The sequence below is a fragment of the Euprymna scolopes genome, chromosome 23 (assembly GCF_053919585.1).
Source record: "Euprymna scolopes isolate OS-2025 chromosome 23, ASM5391958v1, whole genome shotgun sequence".
Classification (NCBI taxonomy): domain Eukaryota; kingdom Metazoa; phylum Mollusca; class Cephalopoda; order Sepiida; family Sepiolidae; genus Euprymna; species Euprymna scolopes.
The window spans coordinates 55,941,344-55,968,478 of NC_136504.1; the positions used below are offsets into that span (position 1 = coordinate 55,941,344).

The 27,135-nt window shown below is 34.8% G+C and overlaps 1 protein-coding gene across 1 annotated transcript in view; it reads left to right on the forward strand.

Moving 5' to 3' along the window:
• LOC145245909 (sperm flagellar protein 2-like) overlaps nucleotides 1–24,343 on the forward strand; it is a 246,690-nt gene extending 222,347 nt beyond the window's left edge. The window contains exons 29-33 of the mRNA XM_080107652.1: nucleotides 1,886–1,966; nucleotides 9,539–9,680; nucleotides 14,946–15,045; nucleotides 23,230–23,319; nucleotides 24,177–24,343. Coding sequence (XP_079963778.1) covers nucleotides 1,886–1,966; nucleotides 9,539–9,680; nucleotides 14,946–15,045; nucleotides 23,230–23,301 — 395 coding nt within the window. The 3' untranslated portion in view covers nucleotides 23,302–23,319; nucleotides 24,177–24,343. The remainder of the gene's footprint in view (nucleotides 1–1,885; nucleotides 1,967–9,538; nucleotides 9,681–14,945; nucleotides 15,046–23,229; nucleotides 23,320–24,176) is intronic.
• The last annotated feature ends 2,792 nt before the right edge of the window (nucleotides 24,344–27,135 follow it).

A 27,135-nucleotide genomic window follows, 5' to 3' on the forward strand; every position in this document is an offset into this window, starting at 1 on the left:
ACAGGAAAAATAAAGAAGAGGCTGGCCGGTTTCGTTCGGATCAGTAAACGTCTTCTAAACGAAACTTGCACTGCGTATGACCTTAAAGACATCCAGTAGTGAGTCTCCATTTGGGATGGATGTAGGGAGTTTTCCCTTAGTTACCAAAGCTCTCAGGTCCATTTTAGCCCGAAGTTGCAATACATGTTATGGATTCTGGTGCTACCAGATCGGGCTGTCTGAAGATGTTGGCTTCCTGACCAAAAATGCACTAAACATTCATATTCTTGTTTTTTTTTTTCCCTTTCCAAAACTTAATCATAGTCTGTAAAGTCAAAACCGAAAGCAACAATTTTCTTTTAAAAAACAAAGCAAACACCATGAATAAATATTTGAAGATATAATGAACTTGAAGAATAAAACTATTTTCCCAAATTACTGAATTCGGAATTAAATAACCTGACAAGGGTTGATATGCCGTAAAGCAAAGCAATAAAATTAAACCAAACCAAACCAAACCAAACCAAACCAAACTCTCTTTTGTTTGTTTTTGCCGTGTTTAATTGACTTTCTATTCTGTCTTTTATACATTCTGTCTCCACGACATTTTCTACTTTGACATATCATGTATTTTTATCCTCATAGTACATATACAATGTTGCAACACTTATAAGGCACCATTTTAATCAACAGATTACAATCCCTACAAATAATTTTAAGTGAATTAAAAACAAAAAAACAAAAAAAAACAAGAAGAGGCAAAAATCTTTTGATTGTTGTCTATTTAACATGTTTTATTTACATATTTTTGTTGTAAAACGTCACAAAAATATTAATTTCTTGAATTTTTAGAATTATTAAAACCTCTTAGCATCAACCGTTTACCCATATCTCACACTTTCTCCATGTATCATGCTGGGACGAATCTTACAGAAGACCAATAATATAATAGTTTAAGTTCTATCCAAATTTCAACCATGACCTATTTTTTTAGGTCAAGATCAAAGAATAAAAGTCAAAGTTACATATAAAGCGTGATTTCATTGGCTACAATATGAGCCAAGCAGCGAATCTCAACGCAAAACAGAAGCAAAATCCTTGCCAAAGATGTGACTTTCACCTTTTCTATAAACTTCATCTTTGACCAAGATATTGGAAAATTAAATCAGTTCTAAGTTAAAACAAGATCGATATTTTGAACAAGCTTGATGATGATTGGTCAAGTGATGTGGGTGCTAGGCTGTGCACAAACAGTTACAACAGTGAAAAGATCAACAGTTAAACACAAATCACGCAAGGTTTCTGAACATCACTAAAAAGGCACAGACTTGAAAAAAAATGAACAAGCTTTCCATTGACTGACATTTCAAAATATTTTCTAATAACTGAGAGAAGAGTAATGAAACGGTCAACAACTATTGCAACATTTTTCATTCATCGTTTTTGATCAGAAAATTATTTGCAAATATTTTTTTAATATGAATTAAAGATAAACAAAAATTATTTGCAAATATTTTATAATATGAATTAAAGATAAGCAAAAATTATTTGCAAATATTTTTTTAATATGAATTAAAGATAAACAAAAATAAATAAGAAAACAAAATTATTTGTTGTTTAACTTTATCAAAAAATCTATGATTAAATTTTTGCTTACATATTTTTGTAGTAAAAAGTCACAAAACTGTTAATTTCTTGAGTTTTTCGAACTGTTCAAATCTATTCATATCAACAAGTTACACATGTATTAATTTCTTCATCTATCATGCGAGGGCGAATCTTGTCCCATGTGCAATATTATATGAGGTACTATAGCTACAATATTTATCGATAACTTGATATAAGTCAGTAAAAGAAATGAATGTTTTATAATGCGCATGAAATGATTGGATTGTCTTAATTGTAGAAATCAGCGAAGAAGAAAGAATTCGTCAAGAAATGAAAAAGAAAATAAAGCAAGAATTCTATTTTGCTCTTGAACATGAAGGTAAGTCCACAATTCATTTATCATTCTATTAAGTAGTGTACACACTTCATCAAAAATGACAAAAAAAAATTGCTTCACCAGTGTTCGCATTAATATTCATTTAAAAAAAAGATCATAGAGTTACGTAAGTAATTTAAGTTTTCATATATAAATTATTATCATTTCTAATTTTCGATTTAAAGTGAAGGATATTTTTACGAATGCATGTTAGGCAACAGAGTAAGTCTGAAGTGGTTATCTGAAATGTTATTTACTTTCTCGCTTCTCCACTTGCTACTCGAAATAGTTTCAGCTAGAAAAAACAAGTTTTTTACTTGCTAACTTTTGTGTAATGGAAGGAATATATATATAAATATATAGCCAGTAGAGTTTAGTTTCCTAGAAGCACATCCAATGAAACAACATGTGTCTACCAAAATAGTGCTCAATGAGTGAACAGAGCAGGTATATTAATTTTATTTATACAAACATTAATGGCTACATATATGCATACATGTTTCTGTAATCACCCATATATATATATATATATATATATATATATATATATATTTATTTATTTATTTATTTATTTATTTTACAAAGAGGTCACCACATATCCCGACCTGAAAAGCCACTCGAGGATAAGGGTTAATGTGTGTACGGTAGTCGTTGGAATAATAGCATAGTAATCGTTAGTAGTGGAAATTTTGTATAATTGGATTATTTATGAGGAATGTTCAATATGAACTTGTTTACGTTGGACTTGAAGAGGATAATTGTAGTTAGCTGAAAAACATAGCAGTGGAATAGAGTTTCACAGGCGGCCAATTCTAGGAAAGAACCTTTTTTCATGGAACACACGTTTAGGTTTAGGAACCAATACAAAGTGGGGAAATTTTTGATTGTGATTTTGGCTAAATGATTGTTTTTTTGTGAAATATTGGCAAATGGAGGTCATAGATTGGAGCTCAGTCGAACACTTGCTACAAAAATAACGATAGAGCAGAGACAGGCCAGAAACGTATCTTCTGTGGGAAAGAGATTTCAAAGAAAAGAAAAGAAAAGGGCATCATTTACGAGATTATGAAGTCAGTTTGAACCCTGTCAAGGCAGGATAGGTGCTCTGAGCAGCTCTTCCCCAGATGTGACAGGAGTAGTTTATCCTCCAACGTACTTGGCTCATACAGGTAGAGGATTGCATCGGCAGTGAGATATCTACTGGAACGGTAATGATCCAACCATTTTCCCAACGATCTTTACATATATATATATATATATATTAAAAAAATAAATAAAAAATAAATGTTTAAAATTTCACACCATTTCTCGCTGTTAAGTGTAGCCGAATGGATTAGGTCTTGCTAATGAAGCCAGGGATGGCTACTGTCGCCGGGTTCGAATCTATCGACTGGTGTTAATCATGACCCCATACACTGATTATTCCCGAAAGGATGAAACTCTAGTGTCTGTCGGTATTTAACTATTATAGTAAATAATTATGTCAGCCCCTTTAGGAAACTCGTTTCTTATTGCTGAGCACTTTCAGTTGAATTAAGTCGGTCAATTTAGCTCTTATGCATAGATCATCATATAATGATTAGATCACTCTGACTGAGGTTAAAAAGCATTTAAAAAATAAATGTTTAAAAAAATTCAACAGAATTTCTCGTGGTTAACGGTAGCCGAATGGATTAGGTCCTTGCTAATGAAGCCAGGGATTACTTGTGTCGTTAGGTTCGAATCTATCGACTGGTTTTAATTGTGACACTCTGCACTGATGATTCCCAAAAAGATGAAACACTAGTATTTGTAGGTATTTAATAATTATTATAGTAAATAATTATATATATATACTAGCATGGGTGCCCGGCGTTGCCCGGCGTTGCCCGGGTGTTTGGAGGTGTATGCTGAGCAAAAAAAAAAAAAAAAAAAAAAAAACGGTTAATTTTTTTTTACTTTGACCCCTATTATGACCCCTTAAATTTTATTGTTTTGGGCTCAAATCAAGTTATTAAGTTAGATCCATATCCAAGGAATCTATATCTAAAATTTAAAGTGTTTAGACCCAAAATTGTCGGAGGAATTTGGTAGAGTTCTCAAAGGTCAAATCGTTGAACTTTGACCCCTTAATAGCCAAATTTCTGGCTGAAAACCAATCACATAGGTTTCCCCAAATCTCAGTACCCTGTATATCAAATTTCTAGTCTGTAGACTAAAAATTGACAGAGTTATTGCATAGGGAAATGTACACACACACACACACGTTCACTTTTATAGATTAATGTAAAGTCCATACTTTATTCATTATATCATATCAACATTGGTTACTATCTACTTGCTTTCCCTAACCAATAGAAATGGTTTCGTCCAAGGGCTAAAAAAAGCCACATGTTTTACTCGATAACTTTTGTGCTATGAGACAGATTTATATTTATTTATATACAAATAAAGGCACATTGTAAGTCCATATTGACCAAGGATTAAAAAAATGACGAACTGTAATATCAGAACAGGTGCTACACTTTGATTCTAACCAGACGGCCAAGAATTTATTTAGTTAAAAAATTTTACAAGCACATGGTATAAGGCCAAAATTCGGTTTCGGGTGGGGTGGTGGTCGGCGGTACTCTGCTTGTTCTATTCTCTAAACTAGTTTCAATTACCAAAATACCATATTCACTCTTATGAACGACCCTACTTAAGATTATCCCCGATTAGTTTGATGTGTTTTCTTTTTTTAATACTTACAAAAAGGTATATATACAAAATTCAGCAGTTGGGCTCTGAGTTGCTTACTGTTTTCCTGTCGGTTTCAGATGAAAACATGCAAGTCGGTTCATAGGTGGGAAAGGGGTTTGTTGTGGGGGAAAAAAAGAAAACAACTGGATGGGGTTTGTGGGCTGGATCGTGTCCTCCGAGATGGGTGACAGTTTTTTAGAGGAGAGAGAGTAAGGAAAAATGATGATTCTCTTATACAAAAAAACAAAAAAAAAACAATGAAGGGAGCAGGAACTCATTTTATTACCAGCTAAGAGACATTGCTGACGGAGATGAGGTCTTATATGCACTATGTCTAAAATACGTAATCAATCTTGTTCAAACACACATAAACTAGCAGTATGTATTCATTTTTTTAAATAGTATGACACACAGTTTATTCTATTACATCTGATTTTGACTTTAAGCTGATGTTTAAAGTTCAAAATCATATCATAATCAGAAGATGATCCACCCAAACTCCTAAGAGGGAGGTCCACACTACCAATCTAGCTGTAGCTAGGGCCGTGAGAAACACCATTTGTTTCCATCTGACCATGAAAGTATCACATTGTATACTAGAAATATTGCATCTAGAGGTACTGCAATTGAAGAAAACTATTTCTTTTTTAATGTATGCGCCATGCAAACAAAAGCGGTTTCCGTTAATTTTAGCCATTAAGAGTTCGTCATTGAAGAGCAGTTCATCTCAGACAAATTGCCAAATCAGAGAAAACCCAGAGTTTGAGATGACCTCTGCCTGCTCCAATAACAGTTGATTTTCTCCAACCATCTGAGCCACTCCACAAGCAGATCCAAATCAGTCCCGGCCACTAACTGCCAATGTAATCTCTTTCTGGATTGTATGAGATTGCTGGATCCCAGCAGTAAACAGAGCACAGCTCAGCATTCGTTGAAGAACTGCGATTGACCTTTTGGTTTATGCCATCCTTCAAACAAGTGGTTGGGGATGAATTTGTGACAAACCTTCTCAACCTCAAAGCCTCATGCAAAGTACACTATCAATGTTTGGCTAAGGAATGACCGTTGATATCTTGCTAAGTCATGTATCCCCAATCCTCTTCCTTGTTGATACGTTGAGTACAAACCTGTTTCTAGAATAGCGGCTTCTTGCTTTGTTGCAAAAGTGGTCCATAGGCAGAAGTAGTACAGCCAATTGGTAAAGGATGAGTCGAAAAGCTCTACCTTTAACAAAACTTTACTTCCGATCAGTTTCAATCTGGAGAGCTAGTATAAACAAAATGATCTAGATAGGTAGCGAACCACAAGCTATTGAATTAGTGAAGATTAACTGTGGCTTCTGTGATTTTTTCAGGCCGTTTGAGTGCCTTAGTCGCCGTGATAATGCTGTGAAATCTTGAAATGTACATGGTGACATTATTGACATACACAAAGACCCAGCCCGGAGCACTACTGGGTAGAGCAATACCACACACAGCTGGTCTCACCATCCTTTCCCTTAGCTTACATAGGAAGAGTTCAACTGCAACAACATAAAGTAGAGGCGACAGCGGAGAAACCTGACGTACTGACTGAGAAAAGACCAAGAAGAATATTTCACTGATTATGTCATGTCAATATCCTCCTCATAAAAACAGAATTAGTCACAAGGTCGATTTTTAATGTGACGAAAATCCAGCTTCCACAAAACGGAGAATTTTGATTGAACAAAAATAAAATTTCCCCAGTCTATAAGGATTTCTCCTTCACTGACCAAGAACCGATGGAGTGTAGTATCATAATGGATACTACACTTTGATCTTAATTAAAAGGTCAATAATGTAATAATTATTATTCGGTGGATTCATCCAGTGTAAATCTGAAAAGAGATAAAACTGGTTTTATCGTTTTAATTGTTCAAGTTCGTTTCAAGTAAAAATTGACAGGATACAAAATTTATATATAGGAGGAAACTACATTTGGGGTTGAGGTCCCAATTTGGGAGCTTTGTGAAGTATGAATTCCCAATTTCTCCTAACACACAGGTCCATTCTAACTGAAAGTGGAAGCACCTTTTAGGGTCATATCTATGGATTAAATAGAATCTATTGTTAAAAAATACTATTTTTTTACAGTATATACGTCTGCAATCTACAAGCCATTCATATACAAAAGATAATCTTACAAGGCTTGACATAGCATAAAACCCAGTGACTAACAAACAAATTTAAAAGCCCTTTTCAGTCATGTTGAGTAAAATAATCAAAAGTACCTGCGTGTTTCCAGTCAACAAGTCTTATGCTTCCCTCCAATTTCTAATTTAACATTCTCAATCTGCAATGGACCAGTTTTCCTACCTAGCTCAAATGGACGATTTTTCCGGGGACGATTTTTCCGGGGATGAGTTTTTCGGACACCTTTTTATATAGTAAAATAATCCACTTTACTTTTACATTTACATGAAAATATTAGGTTAAATATTATACGAAATATAAGAAAAACATTTTAGTAAAATATATTTTCAATTATTAAAAAAAAACTACGCACTTGCATTTTTGTTGAAAGACACTTTTCAGTCTCCATCTGAGGATTTGCGTCTGTCTTATAGGTGGAAAGAATATAAGCTTAATGACAAAATTGCTTCAATTATAACCGTTTGTTACTCGATTTCAGTTTATGGCCTTTATCAGCATATTGAGAATTTGCTTTTATGATAAGTAAAAATTACTAACAGACAGATACTGGCGCCCGAATGTGTAGCGTAGAAGTGTGAAAAACCTCGAGGTTCACTAATTCATTAACGTTTTTTTGTTGGGGTTTGTCGATGACAGGTTAAAAGCCAAAATTTTCTTTTTTTTCCTTTTTGGCACAAGTAAAATACATTTACATTATGTTAACATTATGAATATAGATTTTAATATCACTAATTACCTAAAAACGATAAATGTTCATCATTTTTTCTTAAGTGCCAACAATGTAAATTTAAATTTAACACATTTTTTAAGGAATCGGTTTTGGAATCAGAAATTAGAGTATTTTTTCCGATTCCGATACTGATACCGATACCCTAAAATGTTCCGATTTTTCCGATTCCCGATTCTGATTCTGATTAATCGTCCCAACACTAATACATATATATATATATATATATATATATATAACTACTTCATTTACTCACATAAAATAAATATACGAAACTATAAATTTATGCTCAATACGTAGGTAGAGCTAGTTAGTAAGTTATGAAATATATATGGCGATTAAGCTACACTGAATATTCCGCACCTGAAGAGTCATAGAGTGGATGAAACGCGGAATATTCAGTGTAGCTTAATCGCCATATATATTTTAGAACTTACTATATATATATATATATATATAGTTTATTTGTTTTTGTTAGCAATATTTTTTGAATGAATTCAATTATTTATGCGAAAGTGCATTTTTGCCTAAATGCAAGCTGGGAATAATTTTGCCTTTGACCAATTTTGTGCACCAAATGGGGTATGCATATGTATTGTTCATAAAATATAATTATCCACTGACACGTGTTTCGTCATCTACGACTCATCAGAGAGGCTGAATCTAGCGAGATTCGAAATGATAAGAAGCCTAAACCTCTTCCACTGAGCTATCTCACACCACGACAGAATATATCGTGTTTTACGTAGATTTTGTTTATTTGTTTTAGAATAAATTCAATGATTTATCAGTTACTCTAATGAGTTGTAGACGACGAAACACGTGTTAGGGGATAATTATATTTTAAATCAATATATCAATATCTGTCTATCTATCTATCTATCTCTATATATATAGTCATTATTTTTCCGATTTCTTCATATATAGCTTTATATATATGCACGTGCGTGTGCATCAAGAACATATACATATATGTTCTTCATATATATTTATCGTGCATATTTAGGCAGCATTTTTTAATTTAAACAAACATTGTTAAAAACAACAGAGAGCTTTGTTTTATTTTTCAATTTTTCTGATGATGTTTTTTTGTGTATAGATCAAACGTATTATCCCATAGTTAAATATTTTTTCTTCGAAGCATGTCGCGATATTTTGTTTTTAGTCTTTAGTCAAGACATCGTTAGGAGAACGTGTAAGGTTGGTTGTACTGACGGGCAGATTGTGGTTAGTAGTAGGAGGAACAGTTGATGCGTGTGAGGCTGTTTACGCCCAGTGGGGAGGGAGGGAGTGTCAGGTTTTAGTGTGAGGGCAGGATCAGAAAGTATATATATATATATATATATATATATATATATATATATATATATATATATATATATAAAATGAGCTTCGATGCGGAGCCAATATTAACCGTATTTATCGTTTGAAAAAAAAAACAACAAAAAAAACAACAACAACACATTTAAATTCATAAGCGATAAAAATAAACAATAAAGTCATCTAGGGTTCGTGGCCTAACGGTTAAGGCACCGGACTGTGGTAAACATGGTCTGACGTTCGATCCCTAGAAACAGTTGAGCTACGCTGACGAGAGGTAATTACCTCGAAACATGCGTGTACGTAGATTAGTTTTAAAAATAAAATAAATAAATAAAAATGTTATATACGTCCAAACAAAAAGGGGGACTTTCTAAGTAAATAAAAAGAAAAATGAGCTTCGAGGCGGAGCCAATATTAACCATATTTATCGTTTGAAAAAAACAACAATAACAAATATATATATATATATATATATATATATATATATATATATATATATATATATATATATATATATATAAGCAAGAAATGTTCTAGGATTGCAGATTTGGTAATTTTCAGATATTGAATCTAAAATGAATATAATTCATATTACATTTTCTATTTGAAGAATTTCATTTTATTTTACAGAAGCATCAATAAAATCTCGTCTGCAGTTGATCCGAAGGCAGAGTTTAGAGTATATCTTGAAAGAGTTGCACACGACAGCTAATAATACTTACAAACCTATCCAGGACTGGATTGGAGCAAAATTCTTACGGCAAATGGAGAGGTGAGAGGCTTCAGTTTAAATACAAATATGATTTTAGTTTAAAGGAGGTTTCAGTTTCAATACAAAAATGATTTTAGATTAAGCCGCTTTCTTCTTTTATCTTGTTACATCGGCTTAAAAATATTTGTGTTTCTTGATGTCACAATTGTTGGTAATTTACTGTAAATATGAGTCTAATTATATATTATACACACTTTTAGTATGCTAAAAATAAATATTTCTAGTTAAATCAAACAAGTACTTTAAAAAGATTTTAACTATTTAGATTGAAAGAGTCCAACAATCATTTTGAAGGTTAGATCATAGTTTAATCTGATGGAAGCATTTGTTCTTGCGTAAGAAAGTATCATCATCAGCAGCAGAGGATGGCTGGCTTGCGAAGAGATTGGCAATAGCAACAGTAGCAGCAGTAGCCGAAAAAGACGTATATGCAAATTAGAAAGTGTGGGCGAGAAGAAAGAGGAAAAAAGAAAAAAATGCACCACGTGGCCGGGAGGAAAAAAGTTGATGCCGAAGAAAATGGATGTGTAAATTCAAAGACGAGTGTAGGCCGGCTGTAGCCGGGGTGTGGTCGGAAGGGTAGAGAAACGCGTGTTCGAACTAGAAAGACATGTGGCAGCAAGAGACTTTTTGACAAAGAAAAATGACAACTTGGATTTTTATTTGTTTCTTTCCTTTGTATGTAACGGCAACGTTACATATATTTATATTGGTCGTCATGACTAGGCCTTTTAACACCAATATAAAGAAAACGCAAAGAAAAAGAAACGTTACCACGGTAAGATACAGTCGAAAAAGGGGTAAAACGCAGCCGTAAATAAAGACTATATATATAAAAAAAACCCAGTGGACAGTGAAAAACTTGAAAAAAAAAAGAAAAGAATATTGCAATCGATGAGTCACTTGTTAGTTTTTTTCCTTCTGGTCTGCTCACTTTCGTATTTTCCTCTGTCCTGTCAGTCATATTTTCTTGTTTTGTGGGGTCCGTTGTTGTCAATGCTGCTGTAGTCTTAAGTACAAAGGTGCTAGTTATATGGGTCTATTATGCATTAAGATAAGAGATATTGTTTCACACTAAATTTAACGTAGTAAATAGCTTGTTTTGTTTTAGGAAGAATTTTTTGAATGAACTATTTTGACTTGAACATATTTTTCTAAGTTCGTGTTTTGTCTATTTAAGTGGAATCTGTAGTTTCATTGCTATGAATTACTAAAGTTTTAGAAACTTGGTTGGTGGTTTTGCAAGACTGGCATAAATGTTTAAACAATTATAACGCGTGAAAAAGTAAAAATACCTAAGTACTAAAAGAATAGATATAAATTTGACTTTATTTTATAAAATGTAGTAAATTTATTCTCAACTTATGGATCGTTTATAATTGACTATTGACCCCGTTATTGTGAAAAATAATTATAAACAACTGTAAAAGAAACAACACCCATTTTTAGCACGGGCTGTGCTGTGCAACTTACAAATAATTTTGTTTTATTTGTGATTTTTTCACCGTGCCTGGTGCGTTTATTTGTCAGTATTTTGCTACGTAGATTTAGATAAATACATCACACTGAAATATTAAAATATTAAATAGTTTTAATTTTGCAATAAAAGGAAGACTGCATGACGGTCAGGTAGGACACTTGACATGCAGGAAAATATTCTTTGTAATAGAAATTCTTTACGACGATAAAGCAAAGCAGCTTGCATTACCGCTGTAATAGAAAGATAAGTGCTTACTAAATATTTGGGGTGCTCACAGTCTTCGCTTATAGAGATGGAGGATGTAAATAGTGACAAATTCTTTTCTGTAGACAATCCGAAAATTGTCGACAGAATTCGGACACCGGATCAAATTTCTAAGGAATACACGTAACTTAGACATCGAAAGTTAGTGACTAGATTTGGTGGGTTGGTTTACAAACAAAGAAGCTTAGAGGATAGCGGAAATTAGAAAGTAGTGAGCGAATAAATAGTGCTCGCATTAGATAGATCTGCCGATGCTTAATGATAAGGTTAAGCTATATTTTAACATGAAAAGGGGGAAAATGCAATAATTGTTGTATAATGTTGATATCCGCTTAGTCAGAGGCACGGATAATTCCTCTGACCCGTTGGGTCAGGTGTCAACCGTAACTGTCTAGAATAATCTCGCCAACCAGGTGACGAAGAACTTAAGAGACAAAAAATAAGCCAAAATTGTCTTGAATATTCTCGCGAAACAAGGACTGAGCCGTTAAGAGTCATAAAAGGTCGTACACTAAACAAAGGGGTAGATTAACTAGTGTTCTCTCAAATAATCTCGTTAAAAGAACCTGAACAATAAAACGATAAATGAGTCCTATGACTAGGAACAATGTTATAACTTGTTTAGTCAAGGGGTTCAAAGAAAAATGTTTTAACCAAAAGAAAACTATTTAGGCAGTTGGCGTAAAAATCTATCAATGAGCAAGGAGATATATATTAGAGACATTAATGATATGACTGATACGATATTAAGAGGAAATCGAGGGTTGATGTAAAAGAATAAGAAAAAAGCTGTGTGAAAAAATAAATACGCACGAAAAATATAAATATTAAATGTATTTTGAAAACTGTTATGAAAACTATCAAGAAGCCAAAAAAAAAAAAAAATCTGACGTTATTACTAAAAGAAAAAAAATCCCGTTTCAGTTTGATGAATTTTCAGACTCATGACCAACAAACACCAAAGACTATTCAAACTCTGATTCGATCTTGCCATGATTTGACTGGCTTTGTTACATATTTTAACATTTGAAACCGTCTTGCACAACCAAGCTGAAACACTTCAACACTTCTTCAATGAAATTTCTGAAAATACAATAAAAAGCACATCTTCGCTATTAAAACAATTCACTGAGTGTTATTCCCTTTCAACGTATTAAAACGTTGCCTTTAAATATTTGGAAGAAGACGTTGGAATTCCTTTATTTTTACAAATGAAAAAAAGAAAGAATAAATAAGGAAAAGAATTTCTGAAAACGTATAAAACAGAAATATCGAACAGACTAAGACATTTTTATTTAGACTTAATTGTTCATGTTTTATTGTGTGATTTTTTAAAGTTTCATTTTATCGTTTTCTTTTATTACCTCGGGTAGAGTTAATTAAATTCTTTTAAATAATTTTTTTTGGAGGAAAGGTATGAACATAGTGCATATGAGCGCGTGAGAAAGTATCAGCAGCAGCGGGAGATGGCTGGCTTGCGAAGAGATTAGCAGCGGCAGCAGCTGATAAAGACACATATGCAAATTAGAAAGTGTGTACGAGAATAAAAAGGAAAAAAAGAAAAAAATGAAAAAAATGCACCACGTGGTCGGTAGAAAAGCACAGTCGACGTTGGAGAAAATGGGCGTGTAAAGTCAAGGACGAGTATGGGCCAGCTGTGACCGGCATGTGGGCGGAGGAATGGGAAACGCAATCAAATTAGAAGGACATGTGGCAGTGAGAGACATTTTAAGTGATGCCGAAAGTAACGGTAATAAAAACGTTTCATTTAATAGAAAAAATGCCAACCCAGATTTTTATTTATTTTTCTCATTTGTTTGTATGAAAAACAACGTTACGTTTTAAATTTCTTTGTTTGTACGACGTTACACTGCAAATTTCTTTGTACAACGTTACATTGCACATTTCTTTGTACAACGTTGCATTGCGAATTTCTTTGTACAACGTTACATTGCAAGTTTCTTTGTGCAACGTTACATTGCACAGTTCTTTATTTGTACAACGTTACATTGCAAGTTTCTTTGTGCAACGTTACATTGCACATTTCTTTGTTTGTACAACGTTACATTGCAAGTTTCTTTGTGCAACGTTACATTGCACATTTCTTTGTACAACGTTGAATTGCAAATTTATTTGTTTGTACAACGTTACATTGCAAGTTTCTTTGTGCAACGTTACATTGCACATTTCTTTGTACAACGTTACATTGCACATTTCTTTGTACAACGTTGCACTGCAAATTTATTTGTTTGTACAACGTTACATTGCAAGTTTCTTTGTTTGTACAACGTTACATTGCAAATTTCTTTGTACAACGTTACGTTGCAAATTTCTTTCTTTGTACAACGTTACATTGCAAGTTTCTTTGTTTATACAACGTTGCATTGCAAATTTCTTTGTACAACGTTACATTGCAAATTTCTTTGTTTGTACAACGTTACATTGCAAGTTTCTTTGTGCAACGTTACATTGCAAGTTTCTTTGTGCAACGTTACATTACACATTTCTTTGTACTACGGTACATTACAAAATTATTTGTTTATACAACGTTATATTGCAAATTTTTTCTCAAATCTGACTTTGATACATGTAATTTGTCAAACTTGGTTTAGTAAATGTAGACCAGTTGAAGAAGGCCAAATCAAACATGTGAGGAAATAATAATTAGATGGGAAGAAACATCATGGTGTCGTATTCCACAGATAGGAAGTTCTTTGGAAAGAAAATTTGTTCATGTAAGATCCATTTAGCTTTAGATACACAGATGAAGAAAAGAAAATTCTTTCCACAATGGTTGTATCCAGATAAGTTTTGTTGTGCATGTTTTATAAAAGGACGAAAGATTGAAGCTAAGATGCAAATAACCATAGAGTATTGAAAGACTAACAATGTTTTTTTTCTGTGAGAAAAAAGATGTAGGGTAGATTTCGAAACTGATTTTATTCTTTGTAAAGGCAGAAAAGAGTACTCTAAGCGCCACCTCCCGAGATGTGACGACAGTTAAGAAACCTTTTAAAAGTATCATTTCTGTAGACACTTCCAGTAGACTTAACCATTCCCCAATCGATGGTTAGTTTTCAGCAAAAGACCCACCCCCATCCGAAGCCTTGTTTAACGCATCAATTCTGAGGATCTTTTCTGTAGGCTTGTTCTCTTCCGATCGATGGTTGGGGTTTAGAAGAATCCTCTTCAAAGCCTTATTTAACGTATCCCTTCTGAAGATCCTTCCATTAGATTTACCCTTCCCTGTTTGATGGAAGGGGTTTACGATAAAAGAAAGACACTTTCGATGCCATTTTAAAACCATCTCTTCTGCTGACCCTACCCACTTTCCAGTCGATGATTAGGATTCAGCACAAGACCCCCTCTTCAAAGCCCTTTTTAAACTATCTCTTATGAGGACTATCAGTAGAGACTTGCTTTACCTCGATTGGTGGTGCTGTTTAATCTACCATGTCACGTGTTTACTTCTAAGAATCATGTATACTTTTGTTGCAACTAATTCATTATCTTTCTTACAGTATTGATCAGATGACGGAGGTGATGAGGAATGCTATTGAAAATGGACAGAAGCTAAAAAACGAACTACTTTTGCCGGAAGAAGATTTCTATATCAGTAAAGTGAGTTTTACAACAACATATTCCCACAATTCATTTACTATCAGGTTAGCAAGAAAGTTCTCGCGGTTTATAACTTTTAATTTCAGATGAATATATATCGGCTTAAACAAAATTTTGGTGATCGAAATAAGCACCATCAGAATCAACACACTTTTGCCAACACAAAACAAGTGTATTTATTCCAGTAACGTAAACATCTTGCTTTCTGGTGGCGATGATATCGATTAGGTTTTTAAAACATTTTTCACACAGAAAGTTGCATTAAAAATCTGTAATGGATGAGACCGGTCGCAGACCATCAAACAGTCAGCATGACCTTCTTTTGGTACAACTAACTTCGGGAAGTGTCGTAGAGCTTTGTCGGCGTCTAATCACTGAGCTGAAAAAAAGGCAGAAATCTGTGGAATAATTCACAAATACGTACAAGGAAAAGGGGAAATAATTCCAATAATATTATTAAAAGAAAGATAAGATATGCGTTAAACTCGGCTGCCGAGGCCAGGCGTAATTAAGAAAAATGAGTGAAGAAGAGAGAGAGAGAAAAAAATCGAATGGTGATTAAATTAAATTTAAAATAGAAAAGCCAATGTCAAAATGACCCAGACAAGATGACGTTAAAAGGCGTCAAACATATAGAGCAAAAAAGGGGTCAACTGAAATGTACAAGTTATTACTTAAGAAAATATCAGCAGGAGTTATTAAAAGGCACCAAATGAAATGAGAAGAAAAATAAAATAAATACATATACATGTATATATACATATACATACACACATACATATGATTACATACAACCACACACACACAAACACACACACACACACACACACACATATATATATATATATATATATATATATATATATATATATATATATATATACAACAAACACACGCACACACTCGCATACACACATATAAGTATAAATATGAATGAATAAATAAATAAATAAAGAGTTATATGATTAAAAAAAGAGAAATTTAAGGGGAGAGGATGGTCTGCAAATTCCGGATAAAGCAAGTAAATATGTAAGTAGATGCATATAGTAAAATATAAGTAAATATATATACAGGATATGAATGTGTACGTAGATTGATATATTGGATAGATACGAATATTTAAACACTAAAACGGAAATTGCAGATAAAAAACCGGCCAAACAAAGAAGAAATAAAGAATTAAAATAAAATAATTATTAAGTTGTAAAGTATTAAGAAAGTATGTAGAAAAAACGATAATGTTATAGAAAAATTATATATATTTGAAAGGTTAAAGTAATAGTTATGTAATTTCAAAATTACCATAATTAAATTTGCACTTATGTTTACAGAAAGAGATCAGTTCATTTTTAGAATTTATTATATTGTTAATTTGAGGGAAAGTAATTATAGTTATAGCTTCGGTTGTGCAGAGGCGACATGACTTAAAGCCTGGAGTATAAGACTTAACTTGTTTTTAGGATAGTCCATTTGATTGAGAAGGGGGTATTATTAGAATTAAGTTTTTTAATTAAAGTGGCTAGAGAAGTTCCGTGGTTATTATTAGAATTATGGTTGTTAAAAGAAAAAATGTGGTTTGATATTCTTTTCTTAATTAATGTTGAAGTAGTGCCGATATATATATATATATATATATATATATATATATATATATATATATGTACTTTATTAAAAGCTCGAGGTCTGAAATTAATATTAATTTGCTGATTTGTATTAGGGAAGTAGTTTGAATTTTGTTCATTGTGTTCAACAAAGGGTGGGACAATGATTGTACAAGGACTGTTTTGGAAGGGATAATGAATGTTGTTAGTGTTAGGATGGCTGTTAGGAGAAATATTATTATTCTCATTATCATTATCATTATTATTATTATTATTACTAGTTGTATGATTGTAGATGAATGGGCTGCTCGAGTGGTATATTGGATTAGGAGCTATATCAGATTGAGGATGGGAAGAAGGATAACTTGAAGACAAAATATTAATGTCTCTTATATATATATATATATATATATATATGTGTGTGTGTGTGTGTGTGTATGCATATATTTGTTTAGTTTCGTTATATTGCGTTGTAATTTGGCTTTAAAGTGCACCTGATGCGTATTTTGTTTTATTCAAATTAAATCAACGCTTCTATAACGGAACACACACACACGCATATATATATATATATATATATATATATATATATGTGTATATAAAGAAAGAAAATGACGATATAAAACTATATGTTAATATATATGGAATAATTCATTTATTCAATAAGGATATACACCAATTAGGGGTGTTGGGTATGTGAGAAATCTTTATACCATGGCAGTCCGAAGCCTAATTCCTAATAATTTATATTTCTTTTAAGCACTGTTATAATTTGAGGTACTCCTTCTAAAATATACCGACATAACATAAATCTCCTATTCCATGTAAACCCCTTCCATAGCTATAACCCATCTACACATGTGATTAAATACGCATCTTCTTTCAATTAACTTACCGTATATTCTCCCTGCGAGTTTAATCACACATACTGTCCACATATAAATAACCTGCTACGACAGATATGTTATAGACCTATTTGCATTATATAATAAAATTATACTGCTCTTATATCACAAATATCAACTTAATTCCCCTAAACAGCTTCAATATTTTATTTCATTCCTAATGTAACAGACGACGTATCCTATTATGTTATCTAGCACCTTCTCTCCTCTTCTGATGAGAAGCATTAGGCTTCGAAATACGAAGTGTTTTCACGTATCCAACGCCCCTAATTGATATATACACTTATTGAATAAATCTATATAGATTTGTATATATTTTTACATCGTCATTTTCTTTATTGATTTCTGTATAAGCTCCAAAATCATTTGTTGAGTTTTGCATTATCCCGATAAGTCTCCTCTTAAAGAATTGACCTTATTGTTTTCCTTTAACTTCCTTATATATATATATGTATATATATATATATATATATATATATAGTTTTAAAAATAATAGTCGGAAGTTTCTCGAGAGCTCTTTCAGCTATCATCTCGTCAGGAGAAAATCGATAGTGAACAAAATAATATTGTGTCGAAAAATAAAGAGTTCTAATGGGGAACTTATTAAATGTGCCAAAAGTACGGGGGACACTAAATAAATTTATTTACGTTTAAAAACGATTAAAATATTGGCACAACGTGGGAGAAAAAAAAAGCGGGAGAAAAGATTCAAAGTTCCCCAAAGAGAAACAATGCATTTGATGTTTCTTTTTGCCGGCACATGTTGAAACCATTGCCAAAAGGGAAAATATGATGAAAAAAAAAATGAAATCTGCTTCATTCGAAACCTTAACCCTGATCTAATAATTATTTAAAAAAAAAACAAACATTTTCCCCTGGTCAAAATGATAAGACCACTGATTATTTATCTAACAAAAGGCAATTACAAATTACTAAAAAGGGTCTCAATATTTAGTATAGCCTCCATTATTACGAATTAATTCAAAAATTCTCTTCGGCATGCTTACGACTAAGTTTGCAAAGGAATTTTATCTCATGTACTGAAAACTGAGTCAGAAAGTTCCTTTATCGAATCATACTGGGTTCCATCCTTAAACACTTCTTTTGCTATCCATCCCCAAAGATTTTCAATGGGATTGAGGTCGGGAGAATATGCTGGATGATCTAACAGTTCTATATTATTTGAAGAAAATTATTCTCGTGCTTGTCGAGAAGTGTGTATCGCAGCGTTGTCTTGCTGGAAAATCCAATTTCTTCCACACAGACGTGGACCTTCAGTCCTGATAGAAGCATTTTCAAGCATTTAAATGTACTTCAAGGATGTTTGCCGGCCTTTCACTACTTGCAACTTTAGGGTCCCAGCTGACGAGAAAGCATCCCAGATTATTAAAGACTCTCATCCACTATGCCGAATTGAAAAGGTCTCTTTGGGCAAATTTTTATCATGCCAATAGTGTTGAAATCCATCTGGACCATCTAGATTAAACTTTTTCTCATCGGAGAAAATTACATTTTCCAACTTCTCTTCATCCCAAGTCTGGTATTTGACGGCATATTTAAGTCGGTTAGTTTTGTGCTGTTCAAGAAAACGTGGTTTCTGTTGTCGCTTTAAATGATTGAAACCCTTCATTTTCAGGTGCCTTCTGATGGTTTTAGGACTACATTCTGCTGCTTTTCGGCTTTTCAATCGACTTGAGCTCACACTGGAGTTTTTTTAAAAACTTCTGATACGGTGATCCAATGATGGGGTTATTTTATTTTTGGTCGACCTGGACTCTTTTTGTGGCCATATTGATCTGGATTTCTTAAAAAATTTGTGATGACCGTTTTGCTACGATTCACTTCGTTTGCAATGGATCTATGAGAGATTCCACCCCTATTAAACTCAAAGATGCTTCCTCTCTCAAACTCTGATAATGATTTCCCTTTTGCCATTTATAATTTAGTAAGATGTTTTTTTATCCACTAACAAGTTGCTTTTAGTAACATAGAAAGCTTTTCGTATTAATTTTTTCAAAACTAGCCGATTTTATTAAAGTAGTCTTATCATTTTGACCAGGTGAAAATGTTTGTGTTTTTAAAAAATAATTATTAGATCAGGGTTAAGGTTTCGAATGAAGCAGATTTCATTTTTTTTTTCCATCATATTTTCCCTTTTTGCAATGGTTTCAACCATTTGTTTGATTAAAAATTCGATAATATGCGTAAATGCTTACTTTCTTAAGTGGTCTTATGATTTTGACCAGGACTATATATATATATATATATATATATATATATATATATATATATATATATACGAGGGGCTTGCAATAAGTAATGCCCCTGACTCACTTCCAGTTGTCTGATCTAGCTGAAATTTTGCATGTGCTATGATTTATATCTCTACGGGTTATATGGCAAATTACAGCTCTGAACTAATTGTGGTTTCTGTTTTACAGGTGTTTGAACTGAGTCAGGTGTGAAATGGAGCCTGTTGAATGTCGAGCAGTGATCCGGTTTTTGTATTTGAAAGGACGCACACCACAGGAGACTTTTGATGAAATGAAAGAAACTTATGGTGATAATGCCCCATCATATGATCTTGTAAAACCCTGGCATCGTGAATTCAAACATGGCCCGAAGTCTGTGGAAACAGCTCTCAGACCGGGTCGCCCCTCTTCTACCATTGATGAGGCATCTGTCTGTCAAGTTGAGGCTGCCATTTTGGAAGATTGGCGCATTACTTTTCGCCAAATAGCACAAGATGTCAAGATTAGTACAGGGTCTCTGGAAACCATGACCATTTGCATATGCATAAAGTGTCTGCCAGATGGATTCCCAGGTTGCTCACACCATTCCAGAAGCGAGAACGCATTGAGTGCTCGAGGATAAATTTGGAGATGTGCCAAGAAGATAAGTCATAGTTTTTCAAAAGACTGATTACACAAGATGAAACCTTGGTCCATTACTATGATCCAGAGATCAAACCCAGTCAATGCCGTGGAAGCACTTGGACTCACCACCTCCAAAGAAGGACAGGGTACAGCCCTCCGCTGGCAAGTTCATGCTCACAGTCTTCTGGAACCAGGACAGAGTAGTGATAACAGATTTCCTGGCAAAGGGTACCACAATTACAGGAGCCTATTATGCTTCACCTTTGAGGAAATTTAGGGAAACTATCAAGATCAAGAGGCGGGGCAAGATCAGCAAAGGTACCCTTCTCCTGCAGGACAACGCTCCAGTCCACAACTCGCACGTCGCCAGATCAGAAGCATGCACGTGTGGTTATGAAATCCTTTCCCATCCTCCATACTCTCGTGACCTTGCACCCTCTGACTTTCACCTCTTCCCAGCCATGAAGTTGTTTTAAAAGGAAAGCGTTTCCCAGATGGTGCAGCCTTGATTTCTGAAGTCACGTCGTGGTTGGAAGACCAACCTGGGGTATTCTACAAAAACGGTCTCCAAAGCTGCATCAAACGATGGGAGAAATGCATAACTCTGGGTGGTTCCTATGTAGAGAAAGACTAATAACGGTGCCAAGTTTCGTTGCTCTACTGCTATGGGAAGTGGGTCAGGGCCATTACTTATTGCACGCCCCTCGTGTATATATATATATATATATATATATATATATATATATATATATATTGCGACGCATACAAGTCTAACAAACTGACATTTCATCGCTTCAATTATCTAGTCTAGGGGAGAGGCATGATTTCATTATATATGTGTATATATGTCCCTAGTTCGGGATGGATGCAAGTCTAGCCGCACTGAAAAGCCGTGATATAGCGAAATGGTCTGTCTGTAGATGACTATATAAGCCTTACTTTTTGGCTAGAGCACTGCCATTAATTAGCACAATGCAATACAATGCTATTTGTTTGTAAATAAACGAACCAATCGAACACTTTGAAAGTAGCGATCAAATATTTATATAAGTAGATATTTGAAGATATCTTTTGTGGGCAGTGATCCTTTTGCAGAGGGCCGAGAGGTGTGTAGGTGCCAATCGACCGTACAACTAATAAAGTAGACACAAGGCAATGGTGTAACGGCAATAGCAAAGAAATATTATAAATACAGATGATCAGTTAAAGACGATGTGTGCTATTTGCTTTTTACCAAGAAAAAGGGTAAAGTGAACCGCAAATGAATTCAGGATCAGCTGGAACAAGATCTGTCGTCTCGTGGGAGTTGAGATTCTGAGTTCGTTAGGTAAGAACTGGTAGCAGGACGTTAACGTGTAGTTTCATGTGCATTAATTTGTATATCATTGAGGCTTCGTCCTCAAAAAGATATTATAAAAGACTAAAGTCGAGAAGGCAGGTATATCGAGTTCTTGGAATCGAATTAAAAAGTACTACTAATGCTGAAAAGAATCCCTTTTTTAAATTACACAGTGGCCACTGCAACAGATAGCCGGACGTCAGGGAGCACTTGAACGAGTAGCTGGAAGTTAGGGGACACTGGAGCAGTTAGCTGGACTTTAGTGAGCACTAAAACGGATAGCTGGACGTTAGTAGGCGCTGGAACAGGTAGCTGGACGTCAATGGGCATTGGAGCTGGATGTAAGTGACCATTGGAATCGTGTAGCTGAACGTCGCCGGATGTCAGTGAGTCGCAGTATCCGGTGTCTGGAAGTGCGGGAGCTACGAAAGTGTGTTGGACTTGATGGAAGCTGCAGGAGTAAGGCCGGAGAACCGCCGGAGTCGCTGGAAACTGAAGGAGTGAGATGGAGGCGCTACAGGAGTGAGCTGGAGGCGCTACAAGAGTAAGCTGGGGTCGCTAAAAGCTGCAGGAGCAAGCTACAGTCGCTGGAAGTGGGCCAGGGTTGAAACAGGTTCAAAAACTCAGGAATTGGAATGTTAGGTTGTGACGGGGAGATCCAGGAGGTAGGCAGCAGAGAGTGGTGGGCATCGCGTTCTACCGCCTCTGGTCCCCACGACGACAACGAGAGTCAAGTCAAGGTATGAGTGCTCCTCGCTTGTGAGCTGAACTGAAGATTGGCTGTGAAAGCCGTTAGCTTTATGGAGAGCCGTTCGTGGTACAGGCTCCACGACCAGTGATGGTGTCGCTTAACAATGAATGACTCTAATTAATTTTACACCATATTATTTACAGTTAAAAATGTCTTCGGTGTTTATTAACTGTATTTATTTTAGTCCTTTGTTTTTGTTTAGTTATGAAGATAAAGTTTTATGTTTTCTCTTTGTTGTTTGAAAACGGCCCTTGCTATTTTAATCACACGTGGTCGTTACAAATTTCCGGGCACGTCGACTTAAAGCCGATAGGGCGTTTCTGTTTGCTTCATTCTAATTATAAACAAAGGAGCTGTAACATGAGATCGCAACAATCCCATGGGCTGGAGGGTAGAACTGCTGACTATTAACTAGATGGTTGTAGGTTCGATCCCTGTCGCGGTCTCTATTCTGCGTAAGCACCAAAATCGGTTTTAGTGAAGGAAGTTTAACACGTAACAAAGTTCCAGCAACGAGTACACTATTTTCATAAAAAAGACCATCTTCCCCTCTTCTTTATTTCTTTTATTTATATTCACACACACTCGTATTATTTTACGCTTAATTAGGTCATTTTTTTCACCAAATATATCACTTATTCAAAAAAAAAAAAAACATCGGTATACCTTGAACCAATAAAAGATTTGATTCTATTTGTTTTATTTCTTTTAGGTTTGCAAGGTGTTAATTTCTCCGAGCCCACATCCCCCAGAAGACTTTTATGAACATCAGTCTGACATGTGATCAGTTTGCCCCACACACGTAAGCACTTTTTTATCGATTACTTACACTTTATGCTATATTCGCAAAACGAAATATCGGTAGTTATCTAGAACCTGACCCAATTTCCGACAACAACATCGGCATTTGTCGACTGTTTACTGTAACTTTCCGGAAGATGTCGACACAGACGACAAAATACCTCCAATTTTCTTGAAAATTAAATTGAATTATATAACAAAAAATTATTTATTTAAACCTTTCATTGAAGCAAAAACAAACAAAGCAAACAAAAAAAAAACTTTTCATATACTTTTATTGAAAAATGGTTTTGTTTTTAACCATCCTGTATTTCCCATTAAAATCTTTTTTCTTTCCTACATTCTTTTTCACCTCCTCGTGATTCAAACTTCTAGACTCAATTTCCTTATAAATTTCGACAGAAATTAAAATGTCGTCTGCTCCTTTCAATTTGCTTTTTTCCGTTTTCCCCATTTCCCTTCTTTTACAACATCACAGTCTCGCCTTCACCACTTTTACTCCAGTTGATACAACTAGCATGGGCTACAAACCCCCGACAATCCTTCCTTTCTTTCTTTCTCTTTTTATCTGGTGATGTTAAAAAAGAAAGAAGGAAGAAGACAGTCTAACGTTCATTCCTTTTTTCTTCCTCCTCTCACTATTGTAAGGCGGGTTAAACGCGAGTATAAAGTACATATTTGTTTATTATCTATCCACGATTGTTTCTCCTGACTCCGTTTCAAATTTAATATTCTTTCTTTTAAAATATTATTTATGTGTTGATATTTTTCAAAAACGTCATTGCAAAATGGCAAACTATAAGATAAAGTTCTATCATGATTCTTAGTTTAAGTACAATTAATTTTTGTCTCTTGCAGCACCAATCCAGAAATTAACAGCCCAGATGCCAATCCAGAAAATGGAAATAATTCGGAAAATATACTTTTGGAAATTCCATTCTGCTGTTTTTAATTCTCATTTAGTCATTTTATTTTTTTATTCTGTGATTTATTTCAAAGATAAATATTTACAAAAATAGCAAAAAGGATTTTCTTCTTTTCTTAGTTGAAATTGCAAACAATCTGAATCTGCTTTCTTTGTGGTTGCCATCGCTTTTCTATTAAAATATATTTGTCATGTACGTTCTATTAAAAAAGAAAAAAATGCAAGAGAGCTATATGCCCAGTCTGTTAAATCCAAGGTAGCTGATCAGCGGCTTGGATCCCACCAGTTTTGGCAAATAACAAATAGGATCCTGAACAGAAGTGTGCGTTCTATCCCAACCATTATCAATGGATCAGAGGTCATCTCGTCAGCGTCAGACAAGGCCAAACTATTTGCAAAGAACTTTGCAGCTAATTCTACCCTATGCGACGAAGGCCATCACATCCCCATATTTCCTCCTATAACACAGAACAAGCTAGGTAACATACAAAGCAACTGGCCCTGATGGCATCCCAATTATAGTGTTAAAAAAGCTTCAACCAGAACTTGCTCCCATACTTACGAAACTATTTAAGCGCTGCCTTAAGGAGAAGTGATTTCCGACCCTCTGGAAGACCTCATCAGTTTGCCCTGTATTTAAGAATTTCAGGTGATAAGTCATCTCCCTCTGAGTACAGACCAATAAGTCTCCTGTGTGTTATGAGTAAGTTGCTGGAATCCATATTAAATAGAGAAATAGTCAACCACCTTAGCAGGAATAACCTTCTTAGTGACACACAATATGGTTTCCGCTCTGCAAGATCTACCGCAGATGTGCTGACGGTTATATCCCACAGGATTAGTGAATCTCTTGACAAAGGCTTCCTTTCTAGGGCAATTGCTCTTGACATATCAAAGGCCTTCGACAAGGTATGGCATAAGGGTCTACTTCACAAGATTCCCAGCTACGGGATAACTGGAAATGTTTTCTCAATCATTAAATCATTTCTCTCCGATAGGCTCATAAGAGTAGTGGTAGATGGACAAAAATCGAAGGCCTGCAATATAAATGCTGGAGTCCCTCAGGGGTCAATCCTGGGCCCAACTCTCTTCCTGATCTACATCAATGACCTCCCTAAACACATACTTAAATCATTCGTTGACATCTATGCTGATGACACGACCATCTACGGCAACACATCAAAGGCTGTAAATGACAAAGTTCTCTAATTCTCTCTCCTCTGATCTCGAGCGCGTGGTTCAGTGGGGGAAGATGTGGCTGGTTACCTTTGATGCATCCAAAACCAAACTCCTATCCTTACATCATCAACGCTCTGATCCCCAGCTGGCATCAATTGTGATGGATGGCTCTCGTCTGGGTGAGGCCCCGTGTTTTGACAAGCTTCTGGGTTTGACCTTTACTCCTGATCTGAAATGGAACACGTACATCAAGTCTGTTGCCAAGGTCGCTGGAAAGATAGTGGGATCCTTCTACCGCTCCAAAAGATATCTCACTACTGATGCAATTCTCTATCTATATAAAAGCCAAGTACGTCCAAGGATGGAATACTGTTGCCATATCTGGGCAGGAGCGGCCAAAAACAGCCTATCATGCCTTGACAGAGTACAAAATAGACTTCGTGGCTTAGTGGGGGATACCCTTTTCTCTACCCTGAAACCTCTCTCCCACAGAAGAGACGTTGCGAGCCTATCCTTGTTTTATCGTTATTTTCATGGCAGGTGCTCGTCTGAACTCCAATCTCTGGTCCCCCCTCGCCAATCTTTCACGAAAAACACCCGTCTAGCTGAATTCACTGTGAAAAATTTCCCCCACTCTATATCTGTGCCTAAATCAAAACGCGGATTCCATGAACAAAGCTTCTTTCTTAGAACTGCACGCCTGTGGAACTCTGTTCCGTCTGCCTGCTTCCCTCCGGACTACAACTTGGATGTCTTCAAGTCCAATGTTAACAAATTCCTGATGAACCACCCCCTTAATTAAACACTTCATCAAATATCCACATTAACGTAATGTACTTGCAATAACCCTTATCCCTGAGTGGCTTCCGGGCCTTGATAAGTGGTGATCACTGTGTAAAAAAAAAAATAATAAAAAATAATTACAATTTATGTTTAAGTTTAAAAGTTGGTAACCATGGATTCTGGTTTCAAATGAATTTTTCTGTGATCAATATTGTGGTTTAGACAAATATAAAGAACATGAACTGAAATTTACCTTATTTTATGAAACTGTCATTACGAAACTTTTTACAGAACCTTTTAAGATAAGCTGAAGTGAGTTAAAAAAAAGTCGTAGATTAATATTTTAAACTTTTATTGTAATAAGTAAATTTTCTTTGCTTAACAACAAGACCGGATATCATTTTAGTTAACAAGTCTTGCCAGATTGTAGATTTTGCCGTTCCAGCAGCCAACAGAGTGAAGATATGGGCACGGAGAAGTGGAGAAAATACACGGAACTGGCCAGAGAACGCAAACGAATCTGTAAAACGAAGAAATTTAATGTAACACCACTAATAGTAGGAGCGCTTGGAAAAAAAAACTTTGAAAAAAGAATGGGAGATTGGAATTGGAGGAATGGCTGAGAAGATATAACATATAACAATAATGAAAAATGCAGAAATATTAAGAAAAACTCTTGAATGTAGAGACTTATACACACAAATTACAGACACAAATTGGACACACAGAAACTACAGTTATAAAAGGCAAAGGAACATCACATGGAATAAACAGTATAACTGGAAGATACACCCCCCACTTGTGTGTGTGTGTGTGTGTGTGTGTGTCACCATACACTGGCACCACACTAAATAAATAAGTATTAAATAAAATGAAAAGACCGAGGAGAGAAAGAACTAACCAAACCTCCGCTGGTTGAGTGTAAAGAGG